The sequence below is a fragment of the Ursus arctos genome, unplaced genomic scaffold (assembly GCF_023065955.2).
Source record: "Ursus arctos isolate Adak ecotype North America unplaced genomic scaffold, UrsArc2.0 scaffold_6, whole genome shotgun sequence".
NCBI classification, from domain to species: domain Eukaryota; kingdom Metazoa; phylum Chordata; class Mammalia; order Carnivora; family Ursidae; genus Ursus; species Ursus arctos.
Genome location: NW_026623078.1, coordinates 82,423,519 through 82,448,723, shown reverse-complemented (window position 1 = coordinate 82,448,723; position 25,205 = coordinate 82,423,519). Strand labels below are relative to the sequence as shown.

General features: G+C 50.1%; 2 protein-coding genes across 6 annotated transcripts in view; both read left to right on the top strand.

Moving 5' to 3' along the window:
• COL22A1 (collagen type XXII alpha 1 chain) overlaps positions 1-25,205 on the top strand; it is a 248,445-nt gene that overhangs the window by 179,133 nt on the left and 44,107 nt on the right. For all 5 annotated transcript variants that reach the window (XM_026495370.4, XM_048212494.2, XM_048212495.2 and 2 more), the window contains 7 exons: positions 3,190-3,225; positions 4,529-4,582; positions 5,857-5,901; positions 10,048-10,095; positions 15,381-15,494; positions 15,842-15,895; positions 24,827-24,880. In XM_026495370.4, the coding sequence (XP_026351155.3) occupies positions 3,190-3,225; positions 4,529-4,582; positions 5,857-5,901; positions 10,048-10,095; positions 15,381-15,494; positions 15,842-15,895; positions 24,827-24,880 (405 nt within the window). The remainder of the gene's footprint in view (positions 1-3,189; positions 3,226-4,528; positions 4,583-5,856; positions 5,902-10,047; positions 10,096-15,380; positions 15,495-15,841; positions 15,896-24,826; positions 24,881-25,205) is intronic.
• LOC130542891 (cation channel sperm-associated protein 2-like) lies at positions 21,552-24,803 on the top strand. The gene is made up of 2 exons (XM_057307856.1): positions 21,552-23,191; positions 23,428-24,803. The coding sequence occupies exons 1-2, from the start codon at positions 22,574-22,576 to the stop codon at positions 23,638-23,640; spliced, it is 831 nt and encodes a 276-aa protein (XP_057163839.1). The 5' UTR covers positions 21,552-22,573; the 3' UTR covers positions 23,641-24,803.

Genomic DNA, 25,205 nt, shown 5'->3' with positions numbered 1-25,205 from the left:
CCACCCAGGTGCCCCTGTAATCTGGATTTTCCTTCCATTATTTTTTCTTTCCTTTTGCCATTTATTTATTGATGGAACTAGATTTAATTTTGGTCTCCTAGAGCTTCCCACAGTCTGGAATTTGCTAATTTAATAATTTAACACATTGCTTTGTCTCTGTGTTTCCTATACATCTGTAATTGGACCTAGAGCCTTGATCAGATTCAGGCTTGATGCTTTTGGCAAGACATCACAGGGAGTGTGTTCTTCCATTAGGAAGCACGTGGTGTCTGGTGGTCTGTCTTGTTGTGATGTTCACACTCTTTGATGTCCAATGCTTAGATCAATTAGCACATCAAGGGTTGCAAATTGATGCCTTTCTTGTTCTACCGGTTCTTTTTTATGTATCTGCTGGAATACTTCTAGATGGAGGAAAGGTCCCTCAATTACAGTCGACATACCCAGTGGTACAATTCATATGGAAGGCAGGATACGAATGAATGTTCCGGTCTTTCCCTTCAGTTATTTTCAAATAATGACTTGATTCCTTTGAATCTCACAAAGATGATTAATTAGGTGTTCTGTTTTTCATCAATAATTTTGAACTCTTGGATTCAAAGACATCTCATGTGTTTCAGTGTAGTGTGGTTATGCTTCCCTTTGACGTGCAGAGTGTCAGCTGATGCCAGTAGGACCTCACCCCAGTTGACCCTGAGTACCTTTGACACAAGCCTAGCCATCTTTGGCAGAGCCCTTGCTCTTTGGAATGACGAGGTGCCCTAGATTTGTGTACCTTTCTTGTCCAGAGCTGAAAGCAGTCATTTCTCCAAGGAGCTGTGTTTCCTTCTAGTGGGAAATGGTATCAAAGGCCAAGATCTGTGTGTTGGGGTAAAGTGGCTCTTTAGCAAACATATCAGAGAGCATAATCTTGAAAAAGAGTGTTGTGGTTGTTGCAAACTTGTTTAGGCTTCAGATTTAAGAATGCCATCATACAATCCCTCCTCCTCAACACTCTGATATTTTTTTTAAAAGATCATTAATTTATTTGAGAGAGAGAGCACTGGAGAGAACAAGAGCACAAGTGGGGAGGGGGTGGACAGGGGTGGAGGGAGAGGGAGAAGCAGACTCCCCGCCGAGCAGGGAGCCCAACACGGGGCTTGATCCCAGGACCCCGAGATCATGCCCTGAGCCGAAGGCAGATGCTTCACTGACTGAGTCACCCTGGCGCCCCAACACTTCGATATTTCTTAAAAGTGTACTGACAAAATAATTGTGGGGATGGGCCAGGCACCGAGGAGCCTGACTCTCTCCTTAGAGCGTCTTTCTTGACTTCTGATCACTCAAGACAAGGTGGCCGTCTAGCTTTTATTCCATTTGTGGAGACCAAAGCTCAGAGAGACGAAGTGACTCACTCAATGTCCAACAGCTGATAACTGATGAAGCTAAGATTTGAAATGAGTGCCTTTTTTGACAACAGAATCCATCTTTCATACGTGGATTTTATATTAAAAGACGTACGGGAGGACTTTGGAGCTCGAGCGAATGACCAAGTTGAGTGCTGGAGGTAGATCATGGTGTTTCATCTGGAATCAAGCATGCCTCTGAAGTGACCTCACAGCGTCCCCCTTGCCAGTCATCAGTTGCCCCCAGGTCCTTTGCTTGAGGCATGAGTGTGGTCTCAATGGGGAACGACTTTGAAAGGAGCAAACTTCAGCTGTGTGTGCATTGGTCCATGTGTACCTTTGACTTACACCTGGACGGAGCCCATGAGAAGTCATTCAGGGAAAGCGGCTCCTGAGTCAAATAGAGCCCAGGTGGAAGCAGGCCTCTAGTCTTACCTATCTGACTTACCTGCTTGCCCTTTGGCCTCTGGAGACTTCCCCTCCTTTCTTCAAGTGCTCAGCTGTGCACTTCCCCTGTTTCATCAGGCCATTCTGAGACATAGTTAGTAGACGGGCGTTGCGGTTTCCTGGCTTGTCATACTGCAGAAACCTATGCATTGTGTGAGCTCTTTCTTTCTCTTGGGAATGTCTGGGGAAGTTCTCCTGGGCTCTGCTACAGGGAGACGCAGGGTATGCTTGACTGAACAGGAGGTGGGCTAACCCCACGGTCGAGTGACTCCCGGTATGGTTTGGGTAGGTCCTGGTCTCCTCTGGCCTTACTCTGATCATCAGTGAGAAGGGAGGGTGATTACACCCAATTCCAGAGTTCTCATGCTCTAAAATGTTAATTTTGACGGATTGCTCTATGCTGTCCTGACTGCCACAGGACACTGGGCTGGGCGCTGGAGAGACGGTGCGGAGCAAAGAGCTTCGTGCCCACCCAACCATGCACACGCAGTCATCCGGTGGGGAGGACACACGGCCGGGAAGTGATGACAGTCTTAGGCATTATGTCCTGGGTGGGGTGCATGGAGGTGTTAGGGGGCCACCTCTAATGAGCATCCTGGGAGGAGCCAGGGAAGGCTCTCGAAGGTGGGGGCATCTCAGCTGAGAACCAGAGTGTGACAAGAATGTGTCTGGGTGGAAGCAGAGCAGAATGGTCCGTGCAGAAGTGCAGCATAGGGAAGACTCAGGGCCAGGGAGCATTCCACTCATGGCAGGACCTGAAGCTATGCACGAATGCCTCATCGTCCATGGCCACATCTTAGATGCGATATCTACAAGTCAGATTCTAAGCTGAGGGCTTAGAGAGCAGACCTGTGTGTGTGTGTGTGTGTGTGTGTGTGTGTGTGTGTGTGTGCGTGCGCGTGTGTGTGTGAGAGAGAGAGAGAGAAACACCCCCTTTTAGGAGTTGGGGGACACAATTGCGATATCAGCTGAAGCAGGCCATGCTGGGGAGTCTGGCCCCGAGTGTGCCCCCAGCCTGTCCCAAGCAGGAGGGAGGCACCTCCGGAAGATGCTGGGCTGCTGGGTCCCCCCCAGCAACAGAGCTACAAAATAGAGACAAGCTCAGGTGTCAGGAACCAAGTGGGTGCCAGGACAGGGTGGTACCTGTCCAGGGGCGGATGGAGAAAGTTCCAGGAAGACCTCCATGTGCGGAGTTCCTGGGTGGGGTGAGCAGGTGTGACTGTGGCTGGAAGGTCGGGAGCGTTAGCTACTCCTTCAAGGACAGTCAAAGACCTGGCTTAGAAATAAACGCGACAGCATGTTTAAAGAAATGTTTCATTCTAACTTGACTTATTTAATGTTTTGTTTGTTTGTTTCTCAGGGCCCTTCTGGACCACCAGGAGACAAAGGGCCCCCGGTACAGTATGAATAAATGAAGGCTGGGCTTCACTTTTGAAGTGGAGGGGCCAAACTCAAGTGCTTTCTGCAAATCCCGAACATTAAACAGTGCAGACTCTCAAGGATAGAACCATCGGCCTCTGGAATGAGAGAGTAGGAAGGGCAGGTCATGTGACCCAGCCTGCCTGTGCTATAGCTGTGCAGACTGAGATGGGCTTTGCTTTTTGGCATCTCCGCATCACGGGAGGGCAGTGTGGTTTGATGACCTTAATTACCAGCTGAACAAATTTTGAACCCTGGCTTCACTACACCCAGCCTCATAGTCCTGATCAAGGGAGGGATCTCTCTTAATCTGTAAAGGGGGCTGGTAAGACCCCTTGTGGAGGTCGGAGGGGCTACATGCTGGGAAGAGCAGGAGAGGTCTCGGGAAACCTTTGATCTTAGGAGTAGCCACTGTTGACAATAAGCATATTGTGTGAGTTCACCTGGAAAATGTGAATTTCTGTAACTCACCCCAGTGCAGGAGGAGCTGCAGATCAGCACCTATGAGGACATGTTTTATATGTAAAATTCTGTGCACTCGAGTGTTTTCCTGAACCGAGAAAATGGGTTTGTATAGATGAGGAACCGGAGGCCGAGAACAATTCATGGAGAGGCATCCGATTTCAGAGGGAGTTACTGTAGCCTGTAGTGTAGACGGGGGATGGGGCTCCTCCGGAGGGGTCATTGTGGAGGGGACATCCGGGCAGTCTCAGGCCGGGTTAGCTCCTGAGCGCCCATGCGGCACCGTTCCAGCCCCTGCCATCACAAGGTGCTGATACCCACCTGCACATCTACTTTAGGAAGATTCCTACAGGATGTGAGGTCCACAGCAAAAGATATGTGTGAGAGTTCCTGATACTGTCCAGAAGGTTTCAACAGAATGGGAATGATTTTCTAATCAAAAGTAACAAATGTCCTCTAAGTACCGGGCACTGTGCTGAGCCAGCCAGCCACCAACCAGAGTGGAGGGGTGAACCACGGCATGCTCACTGTAGGAGCTGACCCTTCCACCAGGGAAGGAGTCTGCACATGGAACCTGGGCAGGAGGGCTCACAGTGAAGGTGTTCCAGAACATTCTTTGTGCGTGTGTAACACGCCCACCTCCATAAGCATGGGAAAATGAGTAAGCACTGAGCAGAGAATCTTGGCACACACATTATTATATCAGATTCCTCATAGTAACAGGCCATTTGTACAATGAGAACCAACTATTGCCAAGGAAAGGGGAGGTCTAATTTTGCTTAAACTGTTGGCAAGCATCTTGCCTTCTTTTTTCTCAGGGATCGCGAGGCTTACCTGGATTCCCCGGCCCCCAGGGACCCGCTGGCCAGGATGTAAGTACAGAGCAATGGTACCCGCTCAGCTGAGGCTCTTCTAGACTACCCTGGAAGCCCACCTCCACTGTCTCCCAGCCTCCCTTGACCAGGAAACCCCCAGAGGAGCAGTCTTCACTCATCCGCACCCCCTCCCCAGGAACATTTTTAGATTTTTGCTCTGCTCTTGCTTGTGACCTATAATGTTGTATTGTCCAGTTTCCCTCCTTATGCTTTTGTATTACACTTTCAGAACCTTGTTAGCTCCCAGGTGTCCCAGACAACACCTCCCACTTTTTTGGTCAATTTCCTTACATTGCTAGTGGGTCATTTCTGCACCAGCGCCCTGGGAGAAGCTCCATGGCGTTGTTCCTGGCCCATCCCTGCAGTGGCTTGCTCCCTTCATGGGAAGCCCACAGACTTATCTGATGCTCGTTGAGAATTGCATCCCTCCTCACATGGTGACAAGGATAATCTCTTATCTCCATGCCTGGCTTCTGCCTCCATAGAGCTGAGCTCTGAGAAGATAGGGACCACGTGTCTTATGCATCTCGTGGTCCCTGGTGCCTGGCAGTGTGCAAGGTGCACGGATGCTGCTCACTGCACACTCGGACCCAGTGGATGGATGGCAGCGATGAGTTCCTATGAGGCGCAGCTGTCTAGTGCCATTAAGCAGTAGAACTTATTCTTAGGCACGCAGGTCTCCATCTGTAGTTTCAGTTCACTAGAGGCAGGGACAATAAATCATCCTCCCTTTCCCTTCCTTGCTTCTCCTGCAGAGGGGAAAGTTACCCTCTAGAGCCTGTCTATTCTCATTTCCCCGTCCACTCTAAATGCAACATTCTCATAATCAGCCCTCCTTTCAAAGCTGGTCCTTCCACCTGTGTTTGGAGAAGAATGGTGGAAATTTAAAATAAGGGTGTGTATATGTGTGTGTGTGTGTATATGTGTGTGTATGTGTTTGTGTATGTGTGTGTGTATATGGGTGTGTGTGTGTGTATGTGTGTGTGTGTATACACACAGGCACCTGCTCTGTGTGCATGCGTTGTTTTCAGTTTTGCATTTTGGGTTGGAGTTAAGGGAGGGGTGGCTTATTCTAAATATTTGCCACAGTGTAATATTTTCTGGGAAGACGAGTGTTCAGCTGAGTCTGGAAACCATGTGTTTTTATTGGTACCCGTCTTCACTGTTGGGTGATTTTTTTTCTACCCAGTTACACTTGGCGGACATAGAGGTTGGGGGGCGTGGGATGATCTGCTTAGCACAGTTAACGTTTCCTGTTTCTCTTCTCCTAGGGTGTACCAGGGAATCCAGGAGAAAGAGGGCCTCCTGGCAAGCCAGTATGTCATCTCACTGTTCTGGATGAATATTAACTCTCAGTCAGGGCTCCGGCGAGAATAAAACACAGCTCAGATGGTCCGAGAGGCTGGAAGAGGGACTTCGTACAGAGCCGTGGGCAGGGGCTGATCTGAGATGCAGGGGGGCCCAGAGATAAGCCACCGTGGGAGGCCGACAGGACCATAACCTGTTTCCAGTGCAGAGTGAGAGCAAGAGGGTGGGGAGGGGCTGCCAGGTAGGAGCTGTGTTTGTGAGTGCAAGGCCATTGCCAGAGAGCTGGGCCCGAGCAATGGAGCAGGGTCTCCCCAACTCCGGTTTCCTGATGGGGGGGGTCTCCTCGTCCACCTCAGCCAGAGCCCGCAGGCAGCGAGCCCCATGGCACGCTCCTGGGGTGCAGCCTCCCCACCATGGAACAGGACAGGGAAGGGTAGAGAGTGGGTCTGGGGGTGAGCAAATGGACCCCAGTGTATATCGCAAATTCCTAACTGGCCCATTTCCTGCCCCTGTCAAGGGATGTCCAGGGATGTCAGCATGGCCCGGTTGCCCCCTTCACAAGGTGGCAGAAACTCTTTGCTCTCCCGGTGGGAACGGTGGAAGCTGTGGGGTTGCAGGGAAATGGCTGGTCTTGAGCACTCACTCCTTGGTCGTCTAGCCTGAGGCTCCTGCCGGCTCCCCCAGGAGCAGGTTTAAGGCCCCCTGATGAAGTTGCTGTTGCCAGAGAAGCCCCGAGGCTTGACTAAGTGACCAGGCCACATGGGGGGGGGGGGGGCTCTAGGGAAGGAACGGTGAGGATGAGCAGTCTGGGGGGCGGCAGCGCGGAGACGGGAGAAGCTGGTCCCCACTGAAGGACGTTGCCCAGGAGAGAAGGGACAGTGGCGTCAGGACTGGGGACTCGGAAGCCTCAGTGGGACCGACTATAAGTTTGGCTCTGTAACCAGGACACTCACCTGGCAGAAGCTTCACCTCCAGCTGGACCTGAGAGTAAGAGTCTCCTCTGCAAGCCTGGCCCGCTGCCCGACCCAGACAAGCACCCAAGGCAGACGCCCTGTGGCGCCAACCATCGCACCCTCATCCGGGTTGCTGGGCCCGGCGGAGCCCTGGGTGGGGACTCTGGTCTGTTGGGAAGGGTCCTGGAGGACCTACCTGTGGGCCGAGTGGAAGGTGACGTGAGAGGTTAGGGACAGCTCACTTACCCTCTTCCTTTCTGGAAGCCAGCTTGGCAGCAGACAGCAAGCCCTGTGCAAGGCCGCAGGGGGAGAGCGAGGTTCAGGCCAGAGGCTAAAGGGGGTTCAGATGACCTCTGCCAAATCTAGACCTTGACACCTCTCTGCAAAGAGAAGTCAGCACAGTCCACTGACAATGTGGACAACTGTGACTGTCCCACAGTGGGTCACCCACAGAATCCGGAAGAGGAGAGGGAGAGAGGGAGGAAGAAGAGTGGGAGAAGGGAGGAGAGGAAGCAAGAGGGAGAGAGGGAGAAGGACGGAGGGAGAATAGGTCTGTTTCTTATCACCTCTAAATTCACTGAACGCACTGCCCGCAAACGGTCCCAAGTACAGCCCAGTAGCTATCAGGGTCTCTCTGCTCTTGCTGGTCAGATAAGTCATTTTTCAGGGGCCCCCAAGACACCCTCAGGTTCGTGATTCATGGGAAGGACTCACTGGAAGGACCCTCAGAACTCAGGAACACTGTTCTGCTCACAGTTATGTTTGGTTCTGGAGGGAGGATGCAGGTGGTGGCTGGCCCAGAAGATGCACGGGTGGAGCCCCTGGGAGACCAGACCCAGAGCTGCTAGTGTCCCCCACCCCGCCCCAGGGGAACTTGTGTAGACAGCACTTCACTCCCCAGCCGTTCCCCATGATCGAATGCTTGAGAGAGGAGGAGTAGGTGCTCGGGAAAAGCATGACGTGTTGCCAACGAGGGACGCTCACCCAAGCCTCATCAGACGGGGCGTCCGAGGGCTCAGAGGTGACCCTCCAGGAGCTGGCAGGGCCAGACATTCTCCAGAGTGAGCGGGTTTGGACACCCCTGGCTGGCTGACTTCAGCCTGTCCCACACAGTCCCTGCTCCTTGGGGTAGAGAGTGGGACCTGGAGGATTTCTCCGGTGCTGTGCCCGCAGAATTCCTATGCTGGGGATCCCTGTCTAGAGTTGGGGCCCGAGACGCACAGCCTCTGGTGGGGACTCCTGTGCAGTGGATGGGCTGAGGGCAAAGCCCACAAGGATCAAGGAATCAGGGCATGGCAGGGGGAAGGCAGGCTGGGCCTGACCCCGAAGGGGCTGCTGGATCTGTGAACGGCGCCACCAGACTGTCCCACCTCAAGAGTCTGTCTCTCAAGAGACCCACCATATGGGTCAGTCCCTGCCTTTCCAGCGAGGGTCCCCAGCAGGCAGCTGGTGGGGAGGTACCCGGGGGGGGGGGCAGGAGGGACCAAGGAAGGGCCTGAACTGACCACCCCCTTTGAGCTGCTCCTCAGAGCCTAGCATGGCAGGCGGCTAAGCAGCCTGTGTCCCCCCCAACCCGACCCCATCCCAGGCGCCGCCTGCCACAGGCCCCTTCCTGTGTATCCTGTGCCTTCTCCTGCCACCTACCCCGTGACGTTTAGGGAAACGGGTCACAACAAGACATTCATGAAACTCTTCCCCAAGGCTGCACTGTACCTAGGCTGAACATTCCCTCCGGTTCTCTCTGCCTCTGTGAGTGCTGCCGGCCCTGTGGTCTCTCTGATTAGACAGGAGGCTCACACGATGGCAGAGAAACCTCCCAGCTCACACAGCGCCAGCAGCATGACATGGCCGATTTGAGCAATAGGGATCCTCCAAGGTTATTAACTTCCCAGGGAAACACATAAGGCTTCAGGATAAAACTTCTTTCTGCTTTTAAATTAAAGTTTCAATAAACAATATTGCAGAGGTTGGGCTTCCTCCAGAGGGTCTCGCACAGAACCGGGGGGGGGGGGGTCAGGGCCTCAGTGGTAGCAGGTGCACACAGAGTGAGCTCTGCCTGTGGGACTGGGGCTGCCTCGGCACCTCCAGATCTGAGTCTGTCAGCCCCAATCTCGGGGTCCACCTGTGTGTCCTAGCCCAAAGGGTCGACAGAGGCCCCGTGCACAGAAGTCGCAGAAAACGGCACACACCTGCAGCACTACCAAGGTTATCCTGACATGGTGCCAAGGTCACATGGCTTTGGTTAGCTGTAAGGTGCAGCAGAAGCCCCAGGGGGTCAGGTTTGGTAGCCAGGAAAATTGTGTTGTTTTAAGCATCCCCAAGATGCTAGAGTCAATCCATAATTTATAAGCTGAAATGCAAACTTAATTGGAAGAAATCAGCCCCTGCACATTCATTTGTGGCCACAGGCTTCCCATATTCTAGAGGAAAATCTAACACCTTACTCTGGAGAATGGATTCTCTGGCACTCTCTCCCTGCTGCGAAATTTAGAAGTTTGCAAGATACGGTGTCAATCTACTCTAGTTTTACCTAAGAATTCCCCCTTCCCTCCAGTGTCTGCCTGTTAATTATGGCTCTTCTTCCAGCTATGTGTTCTTATACCCCAGCGTGAACCTGGCCTGCATTCCACCTTGGGCTCTGGGCTGGGCATAATCCTAACACAGCACACTCCAACTTTGGGTTTGAATTTGACTTTGGTGACCTGCAGACTTCTACATACCTTCAGAGGCTTTGTAATTACTCCTGGCTTCTGAAATTTCTTTCCCAGAGTTAGACACCTTCAACCCATATGATGAGTAAGGTTTAGAATGCAATTTCACCCGGGAAAGCTGAACGAGTGGCTTCAAATTCATACTAAGTTGTGAATGACTGACAGCAACAGTTGTTACCCATCTGGGGAATCCAGGACAATCTGTCCCTTGGCCTTCCACAGTACCAAGACCTATCAGGTTTTGATGGGGGATGGCGAGAAGAGCCCCCAGGAGAAAGGTCTAGCAGAAGGAGACTGGGGACCAGGAAGGCTGATGTCCATCAGACATGGGTAGGACTGGCAGCCTGTAGGGTTGCTGCCTCCAAAGCAACTTTTTCCCACGCCTCCCTGGCGTGGGATGTAGACGGGGCTGCTTGCATCTGGTGTACAAGGACAGGGTGTACTGTGCATGTGTGTGTGTGTCTGTATTCACTTGTTTTTACTTCGACAGGGACCCTCTTCACTACTGTCTCCAGGGGACATAAATCTCTTGGTTAAGGTAAAAGCATGAAGTCGATGTGCATGCATTGGGAAATGGGGGGGGGGTTGGACATTTCAGTAAATTGTGGGTGTTTTGCTTGAACAACTGTGTGTTAGGATCCTGGTGACAGCAGGAGTGTTTGTTGAGCACTCCCTGTGCGCCCGGCGATGTGTTGAATCTTCTGTCTCATCTAGCGGCCCCTGGCCATGTGTGTCAATTAAATACAAATAGCACAATGAAAAATTCAGGTCATTGGTCACACTATCCGCAGTCTCAGTATGTAATGGCCAGACGTGGCTGGAGCCTATCTTAGTAGACAAGGCAGATACAGAGCATTTCCATCCTTCTAGAAAGTTCTTTGCAGGGATGTGCTAAATGCTTGGTGTGCATCTCTTATCTGATTCCACGATTACTCTCTGAGGTTGGTATTTGTGTTGTTGCTTTGTGCATAAGGAACATGAGATACTGAGGGTCAGTGGCTTTCTGGGAATGCAGTCTGGTGCTCACCGATTTCAGAGACTGACCTTGAACCCCACACAAGGGTGTCTTGTGTTCTTAAAAGGGGGCCATAGGCAGAGTCAAACAGCTTGGGTGTGGCATCCTGCTGGTGCCAGGGCCAGAGCACAGGGCAGGGAGATGAAGGCTACCCCCGGGCCCTTTGTGCAGGAAGGAGACCAGATCTGGGTGCAGGCTTCCCTGGTTTTCAGAGCCTGTTCACCTTCTCCATGGGTGCTAAAGACCCTGAGAAGTTGGGCATCCCTCTGCCGAGCCTGGGTGAAGACTGAGGTGCCCAGGTGCCCGCCCATGGGCCTCAGGTCTGAAATTGCGGAGGGCAAGGACAGGCAGTGAGCAAGACAGACGGGGAAGGTCTGTGTTTCAGAAAAAACAGTCTCGCTGCAGTGAGTAGGGAGGACCCTTTTGCTGGCTCTGCGTCAAGCCTGTGTCTTAATTTAGGGTGAAGGTTGGCATTTGTGTGATCGGCTCCTTCCTCACTTCCTGCATTCTGAACAAGCACTTGGGGGATGTCGAAAGCACAGAGTTCATGCCTGAGACTGAGGGAGCAAAACAAAAGAGAAAAGAAAACCTTTTTAGAGAAGCCCAAGACTTTTCATCTCTGTACACCATGAGATGCCTGGGTGGAAAGCTATACATTTTATTTAAAAAAAAAAAAAAAAGGTAGTAGTAGAAAGTCTTTCCTGATTTTAATTGACAAGAGAAAGCCTTTTTCATAGTCGAGGACATGACAAGAAATCGTTCCTTATTGATTAAATTCCTTGTTTATTGGAGGCTTTTATTAGCCTCCATCATTTCTCATAATTCCGTTGCTCTAGAAAGAGCTGGGAAGCTGTCCTTCCCTGCAAAGAATTCAACCTCGAGATGTCCTAGTCTTTCTGCCAATGATAACAGGGGTGTGGAACCTCATGCGGCACAGCCACCACGTGGAGACCGACACTTGGTCCCATCAGTGCTCCTTACCTGCTGCGGGAGGGAGCTGTGTTCAGCAGAGCAGCTGGGAAGCCCTGAGGGGACGGGGCACCTACATTCAGGGCAGCTCCCCAGCCTCGCTGGTCCCGCGGAGCCGTGCTGTGCCTGGGGCCAAGTGGGTTTCCCAGGTCAGCAAAGCCTCCTGGGACTGCCCCAAGCTTTCTAGTTAGCTGCTGCATTCTGGGTTAGGGTAACGCCTGCTGGTCTGGCCCACGTGGCTGGTGGCAGGTCCCTCCCTTGCTGGGAAGACATCTTTTACAGAATATTTATCTCTGCCCCAAGGAATTTTACAGCATCACATACTTCATTCTGATAGCTGGAAAACTGCCTGGGCAGAAAGTTCATCTCCTGAGTCCCTGGTAAATGAACTTCCACAGCTGGATCTGTGCCCAGCGAGGTCATCCTCAGGATGTCTCTATCAGACGCCTCCCTTGGATAAATATTATCTCATCTGATCTCCACAGACAGCCCAGGAGGTGGGCACTGGGAAGTCTGCATTTTGCAGGGAGGAGGTGGGGCACAGCTGGGCAAGGAACATGTTCAAGGTAACGGAGCTGGACAGTGGCAGAGCCAAGACCCAAACCCACTGTGTCCACCTGCAGACCCTTGTGCTTGACCCCTCGCCTGACTTCATCTTGCATGGGTCAGAACTGTCTGCCAGCTCCCTGATGAAGTACGGGTGGGTGGTGAGTTCCCTGCCTGTCACCTAGAGGTTTGAGACGGAGGCTGGTGGCCCTTTGGAGGAATACTGCAGTGAGGATTCAGGTACCCGGCGAGGGGTGGGGTAAGATGACCTGGGGGTTATCTCTACTGCTGGAAAGCAAGAGCTGCTTTCTTCAGGTAGCAGACGGTGGGGTTCCTCCCTTTGGTGGGCGTTTGGTGGTGTGCTTGCTTGGTATGCCGCACCATGCTGACGACCAACCCGGTGAGCTGGGTTTGATGAAAACATCCCAGACAGAAGGAAGCGGGCAGAGACCAGAGGGAATCAACATTTATAGATCCCTCCTGAGGAACCCTGCCACGCCCCAGATCTCTGCATGCGTTATTTCATTTAGGTTTTGCAACAATCCCCTAAGGAAGGAGAAGGACCTTATGATAAGGAAGTAGACTCAAAGGGATCGAGTGACTTGCCTGAGCGGGTCCGTTAAGTAGAGGAGTTGGCAGCCAGTATCGGTGATCAAGGGCATCTGGTCGGCAGATGAGGCCAGACATCAGATTCAGGGAGGGAAGTCGTACAGAAATCACAACGGCAGGTTAGCAGCTAAATTCGTCGTGCTGTCCCCATGTGCCAGGCATGGTGTCAGGCATTTTTCATGCATTATCTCATTTCTTTCTCACCGGACCTTGAGGTTGTCTCTTCACAGATTAGGAGGCTGAGGCTCAGAGGGGTGAAGCCATGATCCCAGGGGGGGGCAGAGGCTTTGGTGGTCTGGTTGCAAACAGAACCCTGACTAGTCTCAAGGCATTCGGGGTAGTCTAGGGTCAGGAGGAACAGAGTGAGCGTGGGTGGGCCTGCAGGTTGGGGGCTGGTCTCCCTGTGCTCCCTGGACTCTGGGGCTGGGTCAGAGCTATAATCCAGCATCCACACTGTAAGTCTAGGCACTGCTATGGCTTATCTTTAAGGAACAGTCCTTTTAAAATTAGTTAATTAAGTAACTAATTATTTAGAGATAGAGCAAGAGCAAGTGAGAGAGGGCATGAGTGGGGAGGGGGGTTAGGGGCAGAGGGAGAGGGAGAAGCAGTCTCCCCACTGAGCAGGGAGCCTGATTCAGGGTTCCCAGGACTTTGGGATCATGACCTGAGCTGAAGGCAGATGCTTAATTGACTGAGCCACCCAGGTGCCCTATTCAAGGAACAGTCCTACACAGAATCTGTGACTAAGACAGACCCGGACTGAGAGTTAGCCCTCCAGAAATTGGAAAGAAATAGGTGGTGAGATTTTGTATTATGCAGATATAACCACTTTATGGTGTGGATTCCCCCATAAGGAATGGTGTCCGGATCACCGCGGTGTCCTCCAACACTAGCAAAACCTCAGTGGCCGGAATTGCTGCTGCCCCCAGGCCAGCCCCATTCCACACATCAGATACCACCCACTGTTGCAGGGTTTCACGGACGCACCTCATTTTAAAGAACGAGAGAAGGTCTAGGAATAGGGGATTTCCTCCCAGCTCTGTTGCTCTTCCAAACCAAACCAGCAACCAAAGCCAGTATCCTTTGGTTTCTTTCACCCTCGCTTCATATCCCCTGACATTTGGCACTCCCCAGCCTCTAAAAAACACTCGCCCAGTTTCTCAAACCACCCACTGAAAGAAGATGGTGCAGGACACCCAAAGGTCAGGTGGTTGGGAGGGCATTTGGTTGGCCGGTTGGGTCAGCTGGTTCATTCGTGTATTGAACCCCTGCTCCGTGGAAGCCCTTTGCTCTGAATTAGACGTGGAAAGATAAAGCAACTCTACCGCTGTCTTCTGAGAGCTCACACCTTCTTTGTGCTTGGTGGGGGGGGAATGGAGCTATACAGGAACCATTCAGCAGTGAGGCAAGTGCAGGAGTTCCTGGGGTGGTGCAAGCAGGAGTCCGAAGCAGTCCCCAGTCTGAAGCAATCCGGAAGGCTTCTTGGTGTCGGAGACTTCTAAAGACTCTTCAGAGGTTGAATAGGAGTGAAGGAGGTGAAAGGAAGGTGAGGCATTCCAAGACACTGTTGGGACTGAAAAACCCATCCGTCCTGAGTTAGAGACCAAGGTGATTGCTAAGTCCCCTGCAACGTCACCTCACCTCCCGTAGGAAGGTGTGCAGCGGCCGCGGGCCACGCAGGTGCTTCCAGCTGTGGTTAATGCGTTTGTCCTGTGCCAGTTAACGCCGCCTAAGTATGAACTCTTCAGTATACGTGCTCATTGTGGTCTCAAAGCAGAAAGGCACGGAGCCTAACAGCAGATGCTTCGCAAGTAGTTTTTCACCGAGGGAGTCCCTAAGTGCAGGCGTGAATTGAGGATCCTAGCTAAGTGCACTGGGGGTGATCTGATATCATTCCGAGGGCCTTCTCTGCATTAGCTCCTCTGACCTTTATCCCAAGGAGAAGAGAGGGAGGATTGCAGAGAAGCAGCACCGCGGGACAGCAGCGTGGTCAAGCCAGTGAGTTCTGTTAGGTCTACACTGTGCTCCAGACTGTAAGGGCTGAGGATGACACAGACAAATTAGGAAACATGTCCCCTGGGCTGAGAGGACCTTAAAATCACACCAGGGACAGCGCTCCCCTGCCTCAAAGAAGTAGAGCAAAGCTCACTTCCCGGCAACATTTATTAAACACCTACTTCGGACAGAGAAGAATGTCAGGCGAGTGTGGTCAGATCGGGTGTGTGTCGCAGCCAGAAAATCCTGAGGCTGTGTGCCTGTTGCTTCTTCTGTTCTGCTTCTTTGTTCACAAACCACTTAGGCAAACCCAGGAGGCAGAGGACGCAGCTTCTGGCTTTGTTCTGGCTCCAGCTTTAGGAACAGGGTGTGTTATTTGTAACAATCCTGAACGTTTGCCTTAAGTCTGTACTGTTAATGCTTTTAAATGCCACAGATAGGGGTGCACTTTTGACATCACTGTTGTGGGCAATACTGCAAGCAGTCTGGCTGGCTAGAAATGGCTAGAAGTGAGGTAATGATCCAGATGTATCAGCACTAAAATCTGATTTCAGATGAAGAGAGAAAGATGCGAAGTTCAACACCAGTGCTCTGGATAATGACCCGATGCACCTGTTTGCTTTTGCATCACTGTCATGGGCCACCTTTCTCTTTACAAGTGACCATTATTTATTCTCTCTCTTTCTCAGGACGTGTGCAATGACTGCCCTCCTGGGCCCCCGGGCCTCCCTGGTCTGCCAGGTTTTAAAGGGGACAGAGGTCTCCCAGGAAAGCCAGGGAGAGAAGGCACAGAAGGGAAAAAGGTGTGGAGAAAAGGGGACTGTTTGTCTTTGTCACCGCGATGAGATACATCATCTTAGAGGTCCCAGTGCTGCCTCTCGGTACAAGTGGGGGGAGGCAGAGGTCCCGGAGTCGTCTGGGGCCTGGCCATCACATTAGTCGTGAGCTGTGCCCATGAATGCACAGTCACACTCAGCAGCACCACCTGCCCACACGCTTTGCTCAGACACGCTGGAGGGAGGGGGAGGGGACAGGGACATTTCAGCGGGCCATCAGTGAATAGGTGTGCGAGGGCAGTGGCTTGCTGATGACTCTGGGTATGAGCTCCAGACACTCATTCCTGTGTATTTTTCTTCTGTTCCTGCTACAGGGAGATGCTGGGCCCAGGGGCCTCCCAGGGCCTCCAGGAATAGCCGGACCACAGGTCAGTGAGCCCTCATTAATGTCGTTGCATCCATTCTGCTCATCTCACTGGTCAATCTACGTCTGAGGAAGAGTGATGTCCGGGGTGGAGGAAGGATGCTTTAAAAATCACGATATCCACATTCAAGGGCTAACCGTGACCTCGACTATCTCAGTGACCTTGGGAAGGGTCACGTGAGCCTCAGATTGCTCATCTACGAATGCCTCAGTGGTTGAATAACGAAGTGAGCTTGGGGATTGGAATAGGTAGCAGTCACCGGTTACCACATGAGCTTTGGGGTCAGAAGACTCTGGATTTGAATCCCAGCCCTGAGTGGAGTCAGAGCTGTGCGGCCTTAGATAAAATCTTTGACCCCTCTAGGCCTCAATCTTACCACCCATGAATGATAAGAATAAAAGCAAGATTCAGAGATTTTTTAGGAGTTGAACAACATAATACATAAAAGGAGCTAGCTGTTCAATAAACAACGCTACTAGGAAAGTGGTATGCCAGCTTGGGTGAGCCTTACTGCCGCTCATAGGAGTGACGAGGCGCCCATCTACCATGGGCAGGGCAGCCCTGTGCTTTCATAACACCAGGGAGACCGGCCTGGGCCGAAGGAGCTGTGATCTCAGCCATAGATCAGGAGGGGAGGCTCTGGCTGCCAAAACAGGTGTCCGGGCTGTGGTGGTTGGGTTCCTGGTGGTGATGGTAGGTAGCTCTAAGCAAAAGAGACTGTGTGAGTGTTGACGTGGGGCAGGAGGGGAGGAGAGCTAACCGCCCCCCCACTCCCCTTCCCCCAACATCAGTGCCCCCGGGGGCTGTTCCTGATCACCTTTGGGGCCTCTGTGTTGCGGTAAGCTATGCAGGCTGCCCTGCCCCAACATTCAGGGGTAGATGTGTCACTGTGTCTCTCCCTGTGGCCTGGCTGGGACACAGCAGCATGGCTTGTCTGATGCGAGATGCAGCAGAAAATTGTCAGTAGGAGAGAGAGCTCAGGAGCCAGACGTGCGGGGTTGGAATTCCCAAGGTGTAGCCTCTTCCTTCTGTCCTCCCCTTTCTTGCTGACAAACTAAGGGTGTCAGAGCAGTGCCCTTCCAGGCCTGTGCCCTGGTAACTGCTCAGGAGATGCCCCCACCAGGCCTGGCACATGGCAGGCCCTCTGCCAACCGTAGCTTCTACTGCTCTTTCAGCCCGTGGGGTCCCAGCCAGAGGCAGGGCCGGGCCTGGGGTGAGGACCAGGACATAAGATGTAAGGGGAGCCCAAGACCTCAGTAACCAAGACAAATAAGACTTTAGTGCAATATTTTAAGAAGTTTAAAATTAGTGCAGTTGACTCACAAGGAACAAAATGTCACAGTTTTAAAAAAAGTCGGGACCTAGCCCTCCACTTGAACCACTCACCTTCCTCACTCCCCCTAATCCCAGCCCCATCAGAGCCCCATTTATTTACATTTTTAAAATATATTCTGTTCATCTTGGATTATTTGGCATTAATTTTTATTTTTTAAAATACGGCATTGGACTGCTGTTAATTTTGGATACTGATGTTTCCAGAGTCCTTGATATGTTTACACCCAGGTAAGTGCTCCCTTGCCTCACCCTAGGGTCAGCCCTGGAAAACGGGGTTGGAGCTCCTCCTAGTATATTAGGAGGCAAACAGAAATACTGTGGTGTAAGAGCAGAGCACTCACTGGAGCTGTTGGGTGTCAGGATGGAAAACATCCCGACGTCCCAGGCCTGCCTGGCAGGCTAAGACATCCAGTGTTTGTGGCCCATAGACTCTGTGAAGTCTTGCAGGGTTTTGACACACCCAGGGCCCCTGCTTCAGGAACTATAGATGTCAGGTCTCAGTATAGATGGAACAAGAGATTTTTTCCCCCTGTCAGGTCAATGTTAGGTTAAGAGACACCCATAAAGCGTAGTATCACCTGTGCTCTCTACCCTGCTTTACCCTCCCTTTCTGGGGTTATCAGCTGGGGCTAAGCTCCTTACCTGGAGAATTCTGCAGGTGGCTAGTTTCAGCTGATCCTTAAGTAACCTTTGCTGTCAACTCATGGGCTGCTGGGTTTCACCTCTGCTGAGGAATGGCTTTTATTCAGAGAAACAAAAGCAAATCGATTAAACAGATAAGGAGTTCCCTCCACTAAGTAGGGATTGTTTTCTTTATCAGCCCAATCCCACTTGAAGTGCTGGTATCTTGGGACAATGGCTCTGCCTTTGTTCCTTTATAATTCCCTTCCTGGGAGGGTTTGTTTCTTTACATATTCAGAGAGAGCCAAAGAAAGCTTCCATCCAGAAAAAGAACACAGACTAGTGTTGCAGCTGAAAAGACAGGGTTCTAGCTGTCTCCACTTGGGAGTCCATGGTGACCTCGAGAAGTTGGCAGGACTTGGGGTCCACCTTACATAATGAGCCCCCAGGCAGTTACAGTGGACAGTATAGCCAGTGTTCTAAGGGCCAAGGGCCAGGTGACCTGCTTTACAGTATCATCTCTTGCAGTGATCAGCATCATCCTAGGAGGTACGGTTATTATTCCGCTTTACAGATAAGGAAGCTAAGGCTTAGCAAGGTTAAAAGCCAATGCTACCAAACTACTAGGTGATACAGCAGAGGGGTATCCCTGCTGGCCCAACTGTAGGACCACCCCCCCGCCCTTAGTTTGCTATCAAACCTTTATTAATAGTAGGACCAGCACCAGCACCAAGGACAGCTCCCAGTGGGCAGAGGCTTCCCTGACCACCACCTACTGTTGGGGAACTGACTCACAGAGGAGTTCATTGTCTCCTCTGAGGACTCACAGGCTTGCCTTCAAATCCATGTCTGTCCCTATGCTCTTTATTCATCCCACACCACTCTCCAGAAAATAGACAGGAGGACTGTTTCATTTTCTCTCTGTTGAACCTCTCTTATCGAACAAGATCTCCGCTAGACCTTCAGACATGGGGATGAATTTGTACACTGAAAATGCTACCATTGGCCAAGCACTTAGGATTATTGTCCTTGTGCTTTCATAGCCAGAGGTCCCGGGGGTTCACTGGTCACGTGCATCTCCAAGGGCGTTTGTTTGCTTGTTTGTTTGCAATTGTGATCCTGCATCTGGGAGATCAGCTTTCCCAAAATTTATCTTGCAGATTTGCAGCTGCTCTGACTGGTGGCTGGATCTGGGGAGGTTAATGCCATGATCAATTACAGCTTCATTCTAGAGCTTTCCATCTGAGTGAAACACTGACTTTCAGGGATGGGGTCTGGAGATAGTGGCTGCTGTTATGATGATGATCCATGTGGAGGAGGAAGAAGGAACAAGATGATAATCAGAGGGAAGACCCTGGGAACTTGCTTTTCTGCAAAGTCCAATGTAAAACCCTCTCCCAGTAGGAAATGCTGATTATTCTATCTCCATGAAAAGCATTTGGGTTGCTTCTCATTTATGTGCCCCTCTGCCAGGTAATGGGAACTGTGGGGACTAGAGACACTAAATGAGCAGAAGCCCCCACTTGGAGCTTCTGGACAATTCTGGGGGCCAGAGATAAGACCGTCTTTGCTACTACTATTAGAACTGCCAGAAGCAGCCCTGGTACTGCTCCTGCCCAGAAGGTACCCCATGCCATTTGGTCTATGCTTTCTTCAGGAGCATAGGTCTCCTTCACCCAGAGCTGCCTCAGTCCTGGAAGATTCTCACCAAGCATCCCCTTTGAAGCTCCCTTCTGGGTCAGGAGGTGTAGAGATAGGTCAGATATAGGCCATGCCTTCTAGGGCCCAACATTGTGTTGGAGAAGAAAGATCTACAAGCTGGTGATTCATGCAAAAGTCAGACTGGGGCTGGGGACGATTGAGATGGGTGGGCACAGGCTGGGCTCTGGAGGGCACTGACTGGTTCCCCATCTGGCTCCGCCACTTAGTAGCCAGTGCATTTCACTTACTAATTATAGGACTTGGGCAGTTTATTTGATTTCTCTGAATCTCAGGTCCCTCATCTGTAAAAGAAAAGCCATATGGTTTGTCTCACAAAGAGGTTGTGAGGATTGAACAAGGAAACATTTACAGAGCACCAGGCGTGGAACCAGCTGGGTACATCTAACCACAGTGGTCCTCGTAATTGTTTCTCTGAATGAATAGCAAATGGTCAGGAGAAAAGTAAATGGCTTCAAGGAAAATAATGCCATGGGGCAAGGCGTCACCTGTGAAGGTTACCTGGGAGAGGTAGGCTTTTAGTTGCATCAGAAGGTGAGGCAAGGATTTGTCAGATGTCCTTGGGGAATGGCTTTCTGGGTAGTGAAACAGCCTGCAAAAATTCAGGCACTAGTCAGAGAGACTTGTTAATTTGAGAAGGTTTAGGCCCTGCCCCCCACAGTTTGTAAACCCCTCGAGAGAATGGCCTTTTGGTGGATTCACAGAAACCAGCGTCCTTCCATCAGCCCCTGGTATGAACACAACCTCTATGTAATTGTTACACTGTGTGCTTAGCCCATGACAGTATTGAGGAAATATAATTAAAAACGAGACAAAATCTTTTCCCACCCCAGGAAAACCTCTCCGGGAAGGTGGAAGAGGAGGAAAACAGCCATGTTATTGAGTTAGCGTTTAGCCGGAGTGCGATACACATCACAGGCCATCCGCTGAGAGGACACAGGCAGAAACCCCACTCTGTTCTGCAGCCAGGCAGCTACACCTGCTGCACGCAAGTCCTCAGGATAAACAGTAACTGGACCTCAAGTCAGAGGACTTGAAAGCGCCATTCGCAGACGTGCTTATCCTAAGTTGACCTGGGAATTAGGGGATCACCTGTGTTAGATCATTAGCTTTATAGAAAGGAGAAATGAGCTCACATCTTTATGACAGGAAGTAGTGCTGCAGCTTGGAGAAGGAGCCCTGCTTTTCCCTCAGGCTCCCTTTCCCCACAGAGACTGGGAGATTGGGGGCGCTCTCCGCCTCCTCGATGATTGATTACATTTCAAAGGGACAGATGCCAGGTCCTTGAGAAAGACTTTTCTGAGTCCTGGATCTGGCAGGACTTACGTAGCTTTTAAAAGGATTTACATACATTTCAAAGAGACAGAGAACAGACAGTGACAAGTTTTCTAAAGTAAATGCTCTAAGAAAAAAAAGTTTGGGGGCAGAATCTCTTCCCTTCTTTTCATGGGGGAGATTTAAGCCTTAACAATGGCTCTTGAATAGACATCATCTAAGAGAACTGAGCTAGTCAAGTAATGAGCTAGTCACCTCCCTAGAATATCAACTCCAGCTGGGCAGGGATGCTGTGGTTTCGTTGATCGTTGTATCACCAGTGCTCAGAAGGTTTTCGGGACGCTCAGTCAGACTTCTAGGCTGTAAATCCTCTGCTCTTGACATTATAAAACCAGTGGGACAAAGCATCATGCCTAGGAAAATAGCCAGAAAAGTAACTTGGGCAGGAAGAGACAGTATGAATACAGATAGATCTGGATTAGAATCCAAATCTTGCTTTTTATTAGCTGTGTGACCTTGGGTGAATGACTTAGCCTCTCTGGTCTTCAGATTTTTTATCTATACACACTGGTCAGAACCCCCACCTCATAGAGTAATCTTACTGGCTAAATTAAATAACACAGACATGTTAAATATATATATATATATATATATATATATATATTTTGTGTGTGTGTGTGTGTGTGTGTGTGTGTGTGTGTGTGTGTGTGTCAGCTCGGGGTATAAACAAAGAAATACACGGAATGGGATCTCAGGTGGAAAGGCCCGGCAGTGTGCCCAGAGGAGTAGAGGCTTGGTAAATGTCAGTCCTCTCTTCTGGAAGGAAGTGAGTCAGGGTTGGGGGTGGCTGTGTTTGCTTTGATTCTTAGCTGCAGCAGAGAAGGAGACAGGACAACTGTGGAGATCCTTGAGCTCCTGACATTTTCACGGCTGGGAGTTGAAGGTTGAAACCACCCTAAGCCCAGACTGAGAACTGGGATTTGAAAAGAAACCATTTACTTTTAAGGCAATTGTCCTAAATGTCAGAGAAACAGTGTGCTATTCTGTGTCACTTCTTTTCATTGAGATTATAATACGGCCTGCAGACAGTGTGCTGGCTTTATAGATTGAAAGGCAGTAGAACTAATTACATGTAAAAATGTCGGAACAAATGCTCTTCCCTCTGACCCTTTTTTCCTCCCCTGCACACTGGCCTTTGGCATTTTGCAGGCATTAGTTCACCTAAGGCCCCCAGCACAGCTCAGGGAGGCGGCCAGGGAATGTTATAGGTAGTCCCGGTCTTCGGTGAACGGCTGACGTGGCGTGGCAGTGTGGATGGGAAGAGGGCTGCACCCTGTGTTTCACGGGGTGAATTGTGGGGCTCTGCGCCTGGACAGGCTCTCCTAGATTGACCTGCCCCCTGTGTCCTTCATTTACTGGATGAATAAACCCAGAGCAAAGAGGGGACATGGTCTGCTCAAGGATGCAGAAACAAGAGGTGACAGGCCTGGAGCCAGAGCCAAGACTGACTTACTGTGAAAGACTTGTTTTACTGCATAATGCATTCTTTTAAAGGAACTGACATGTTTTTGTTAATAGCGTTTTACTGAAACACATTTGTTGCCACAGTAAATGCAGAGCCAAAATAAGTGACAGTTAAGAGAGATTGGAACCTTTGAATGTTACTTTCAAGGTTAGTCTGTAAAAACTATTTTTGATAGGCTTCATATTGTGAGTGTCTTAACCACAATAATGACCACAATGGTGATGGTGATGATGATGATGTTGATGGACAGGATGGTGATGATGATGATGATGGTGAGGATGATGATGGTGAGGATGATGATGGTGTTGATGATGATGGTGAGGATGATGATGGTGTTGATGATGATGGTTATCATGATGATGGTGAGGATGATGATGGTGTTGATGATGATGGTTATCATGATGATGGTGAGGATGATGATGATGGTGAGGATGATGATGGTGAGGATGATGATGGTGTTGATGATGATGGTGAGGATGATGATGGTGAGGATGATGATGGTGTTGATGATGATGGTGAGGATGATGATGGTGAGAATGATGATGGTTATCATGATGATGGTGATGATGATGATGATGGTGAGGATGATGATGGTGTTGATGATGATGGTGATGATGATGATGGTGTTGATGATGATGGTGAGGATGATGATGGTGTTGATGATGATGGTGAGGATGATGATGGTGTTGATGATGATGGTGATGATGATGATGATGGTGAGGATGATGGTGGTGTTGATGATGGTGATGATGATGATGGTGAGGATGATGATGGTGAGGATGAGGATGGTGAGGATGAGGATGATGATGGTGAGGATGATGATGGTGAGGATGATGATGGTGTTGATGATGATGGTGATGAGGATGATGATGGTGAGGATGATGATGGTGAGGATGATGATGGTGGGGATGATGATGGTGAGGATGATGATGGTGAGGATGATGATGGTGAGGATGATGATGATGGTGAGAATGATGATGGTTATGGTGATGGTGAGGATGATGATGGTGTTGATGATGATGGTTATCATGATGATGGTGAGGATGATGATGATGGTGAGGATGATGATGGTGAGGATGATGATGGTGTTGATGATGATGGTGAGGATGATGATGATGGTGAGGATGATGATGGTGAGGATGATGATGGTGGGGATGATGATGGTGAGGATGAGGATGATGATGGTGAGGATGATGATGATGGTGAGAATGATGATGGTTATGATGATGGTGAGGATGATGATGGTGTTGATGATGATGGTGATGACTGGTGATTATGATGGCGAGAATGATGGTGGTGATGATGATGATGATGATGATGGTGAGGATGATGATGGTGTTGATGATGATGGTGAGGATGATGATGGTGAGGATGATGATGGTGAGGATGATGATGGTGAGGATGATGACGGTGAGGATGATGATGATGGTGAGGATGATGATGATGAGGATGATGGTGATGCTTACGACGATGAGAAGGATGATAGCTAACAATGAACTTATTACTAGCTTATGCCTTTGTAGATTTTAGGTCATTTAAGGCTCACAACAATCCCATGACAAAGGTTCTGTTTTTGTTATTCTCATTTTAGAAGAAGGAGACAGAGTTGAAGCAGGTTGCCCAATGACAGGGTTAGTAATGGCAAAGCCAGGGTCCAAATGCAAATAGTTCACAAAAATAAGTATAGCTAATGTTTATTGAGCTCTTGCTATGTTCTGTGCTCTGTGCTGTGTTTGATTTTATTCTCCCAACCCTTCATGGGGTAGGCAATCATTATTTTCTCTATTTTATAGATAAACAAGAAATCCTACAACTCACAGTTTAAGTGACCTGCTCAAAGTCGCACAGCTAGTAAGGGAGGAAGCAAGGAAAATACATATGGGTGCAGTCTTCTTCCTCAGCCTGCTGGAAAGTGCTGTCCCATCCACCATCTCAGCTTTTCCCTCTTCCCGCCCCACGCCAGACACTGTGCTGATTCAGTTCCTGCCCCTCCCACACCCTCACATCCCAGTTTCCTCCTAACTGCCCCTCCTCTTTTTGTCCTGGGCCTTCCAGCCCACCCTGCATCGCAGTTAGGGAGCCCTTCTGAGACTGGGGCAGTCATACATCCTTCTCATGGTTCCCAGTGCCTGAAGCTCAATCCAGGTTCAAGGCATAAACATCCAGGGCTGTCAGCGAGGTAGGTATTTCCTGCCTCCTCAATTCCATTTTCCACTGACCCCATCAGCACCCCACAACCCAGTTAAGCCATTCCATCAGCAGTTCCTCAAGCAGACTCCCTTGCTTCTCTCGGCAGACACCATGCCTGGGCTGCAGCTCAGCCTTGATGAGAGTTGGATGAAGGAAGAGTAAATGGATGAATAAATGAATACATAGGTGGACGAATGCATACAAACTTTTTGGTTTGCAATGTAGTTCTAGCAAAATTTCCAGTAAGTTTCTTTCTTTTTTCTCCCAAGGGAAGTAAAGGGGAGCGTGGTGCAGATGGTGAAATTGGACAGAAAGGTGACCAGGTAAGAACTTACTTTGTAATGAACCTGAAGAGACAGGTTCTCCTAAATGTTTCTCCTAAATGAATTTCATTCTGCCATTTCTGACATCACCGCTTGGATCTTCTTTGCCTATAGTAGGACTTTTTTTTTTTAATCACAGTTCCATGTTTTCCCTCTTGATTCCTGTAGTTCATTGTCACATCACCTTCCCCAGTTATCTGAGCAGCCTGCCTTTTCTGATTTCCTTTTGTTTTGTTTTGTTTTGCTGGACTCTCTTACCCTTAGAGCTCTGGTTCACTAAAAGGGTTGTGATCCACTATACAGTATCCCTTTTTTTCCTCCCACC

Excerpts from the sequence above, each read along its gene's own strand:
- LOC130542891 (XM_057307856.1), top strand. The coding sequence starts at position 22,574 with ATGACCACAATGGTGATGGTGATGATGATGATGTTGATGGACAGGATG. Across the intron at positions 23,192-23,427 it reads TGATGGTGAGGATGATGATG|GATGATGATGGTGAGGATGA; the intron begins GTGAGGATGATG and ends GATGATGGTGAG.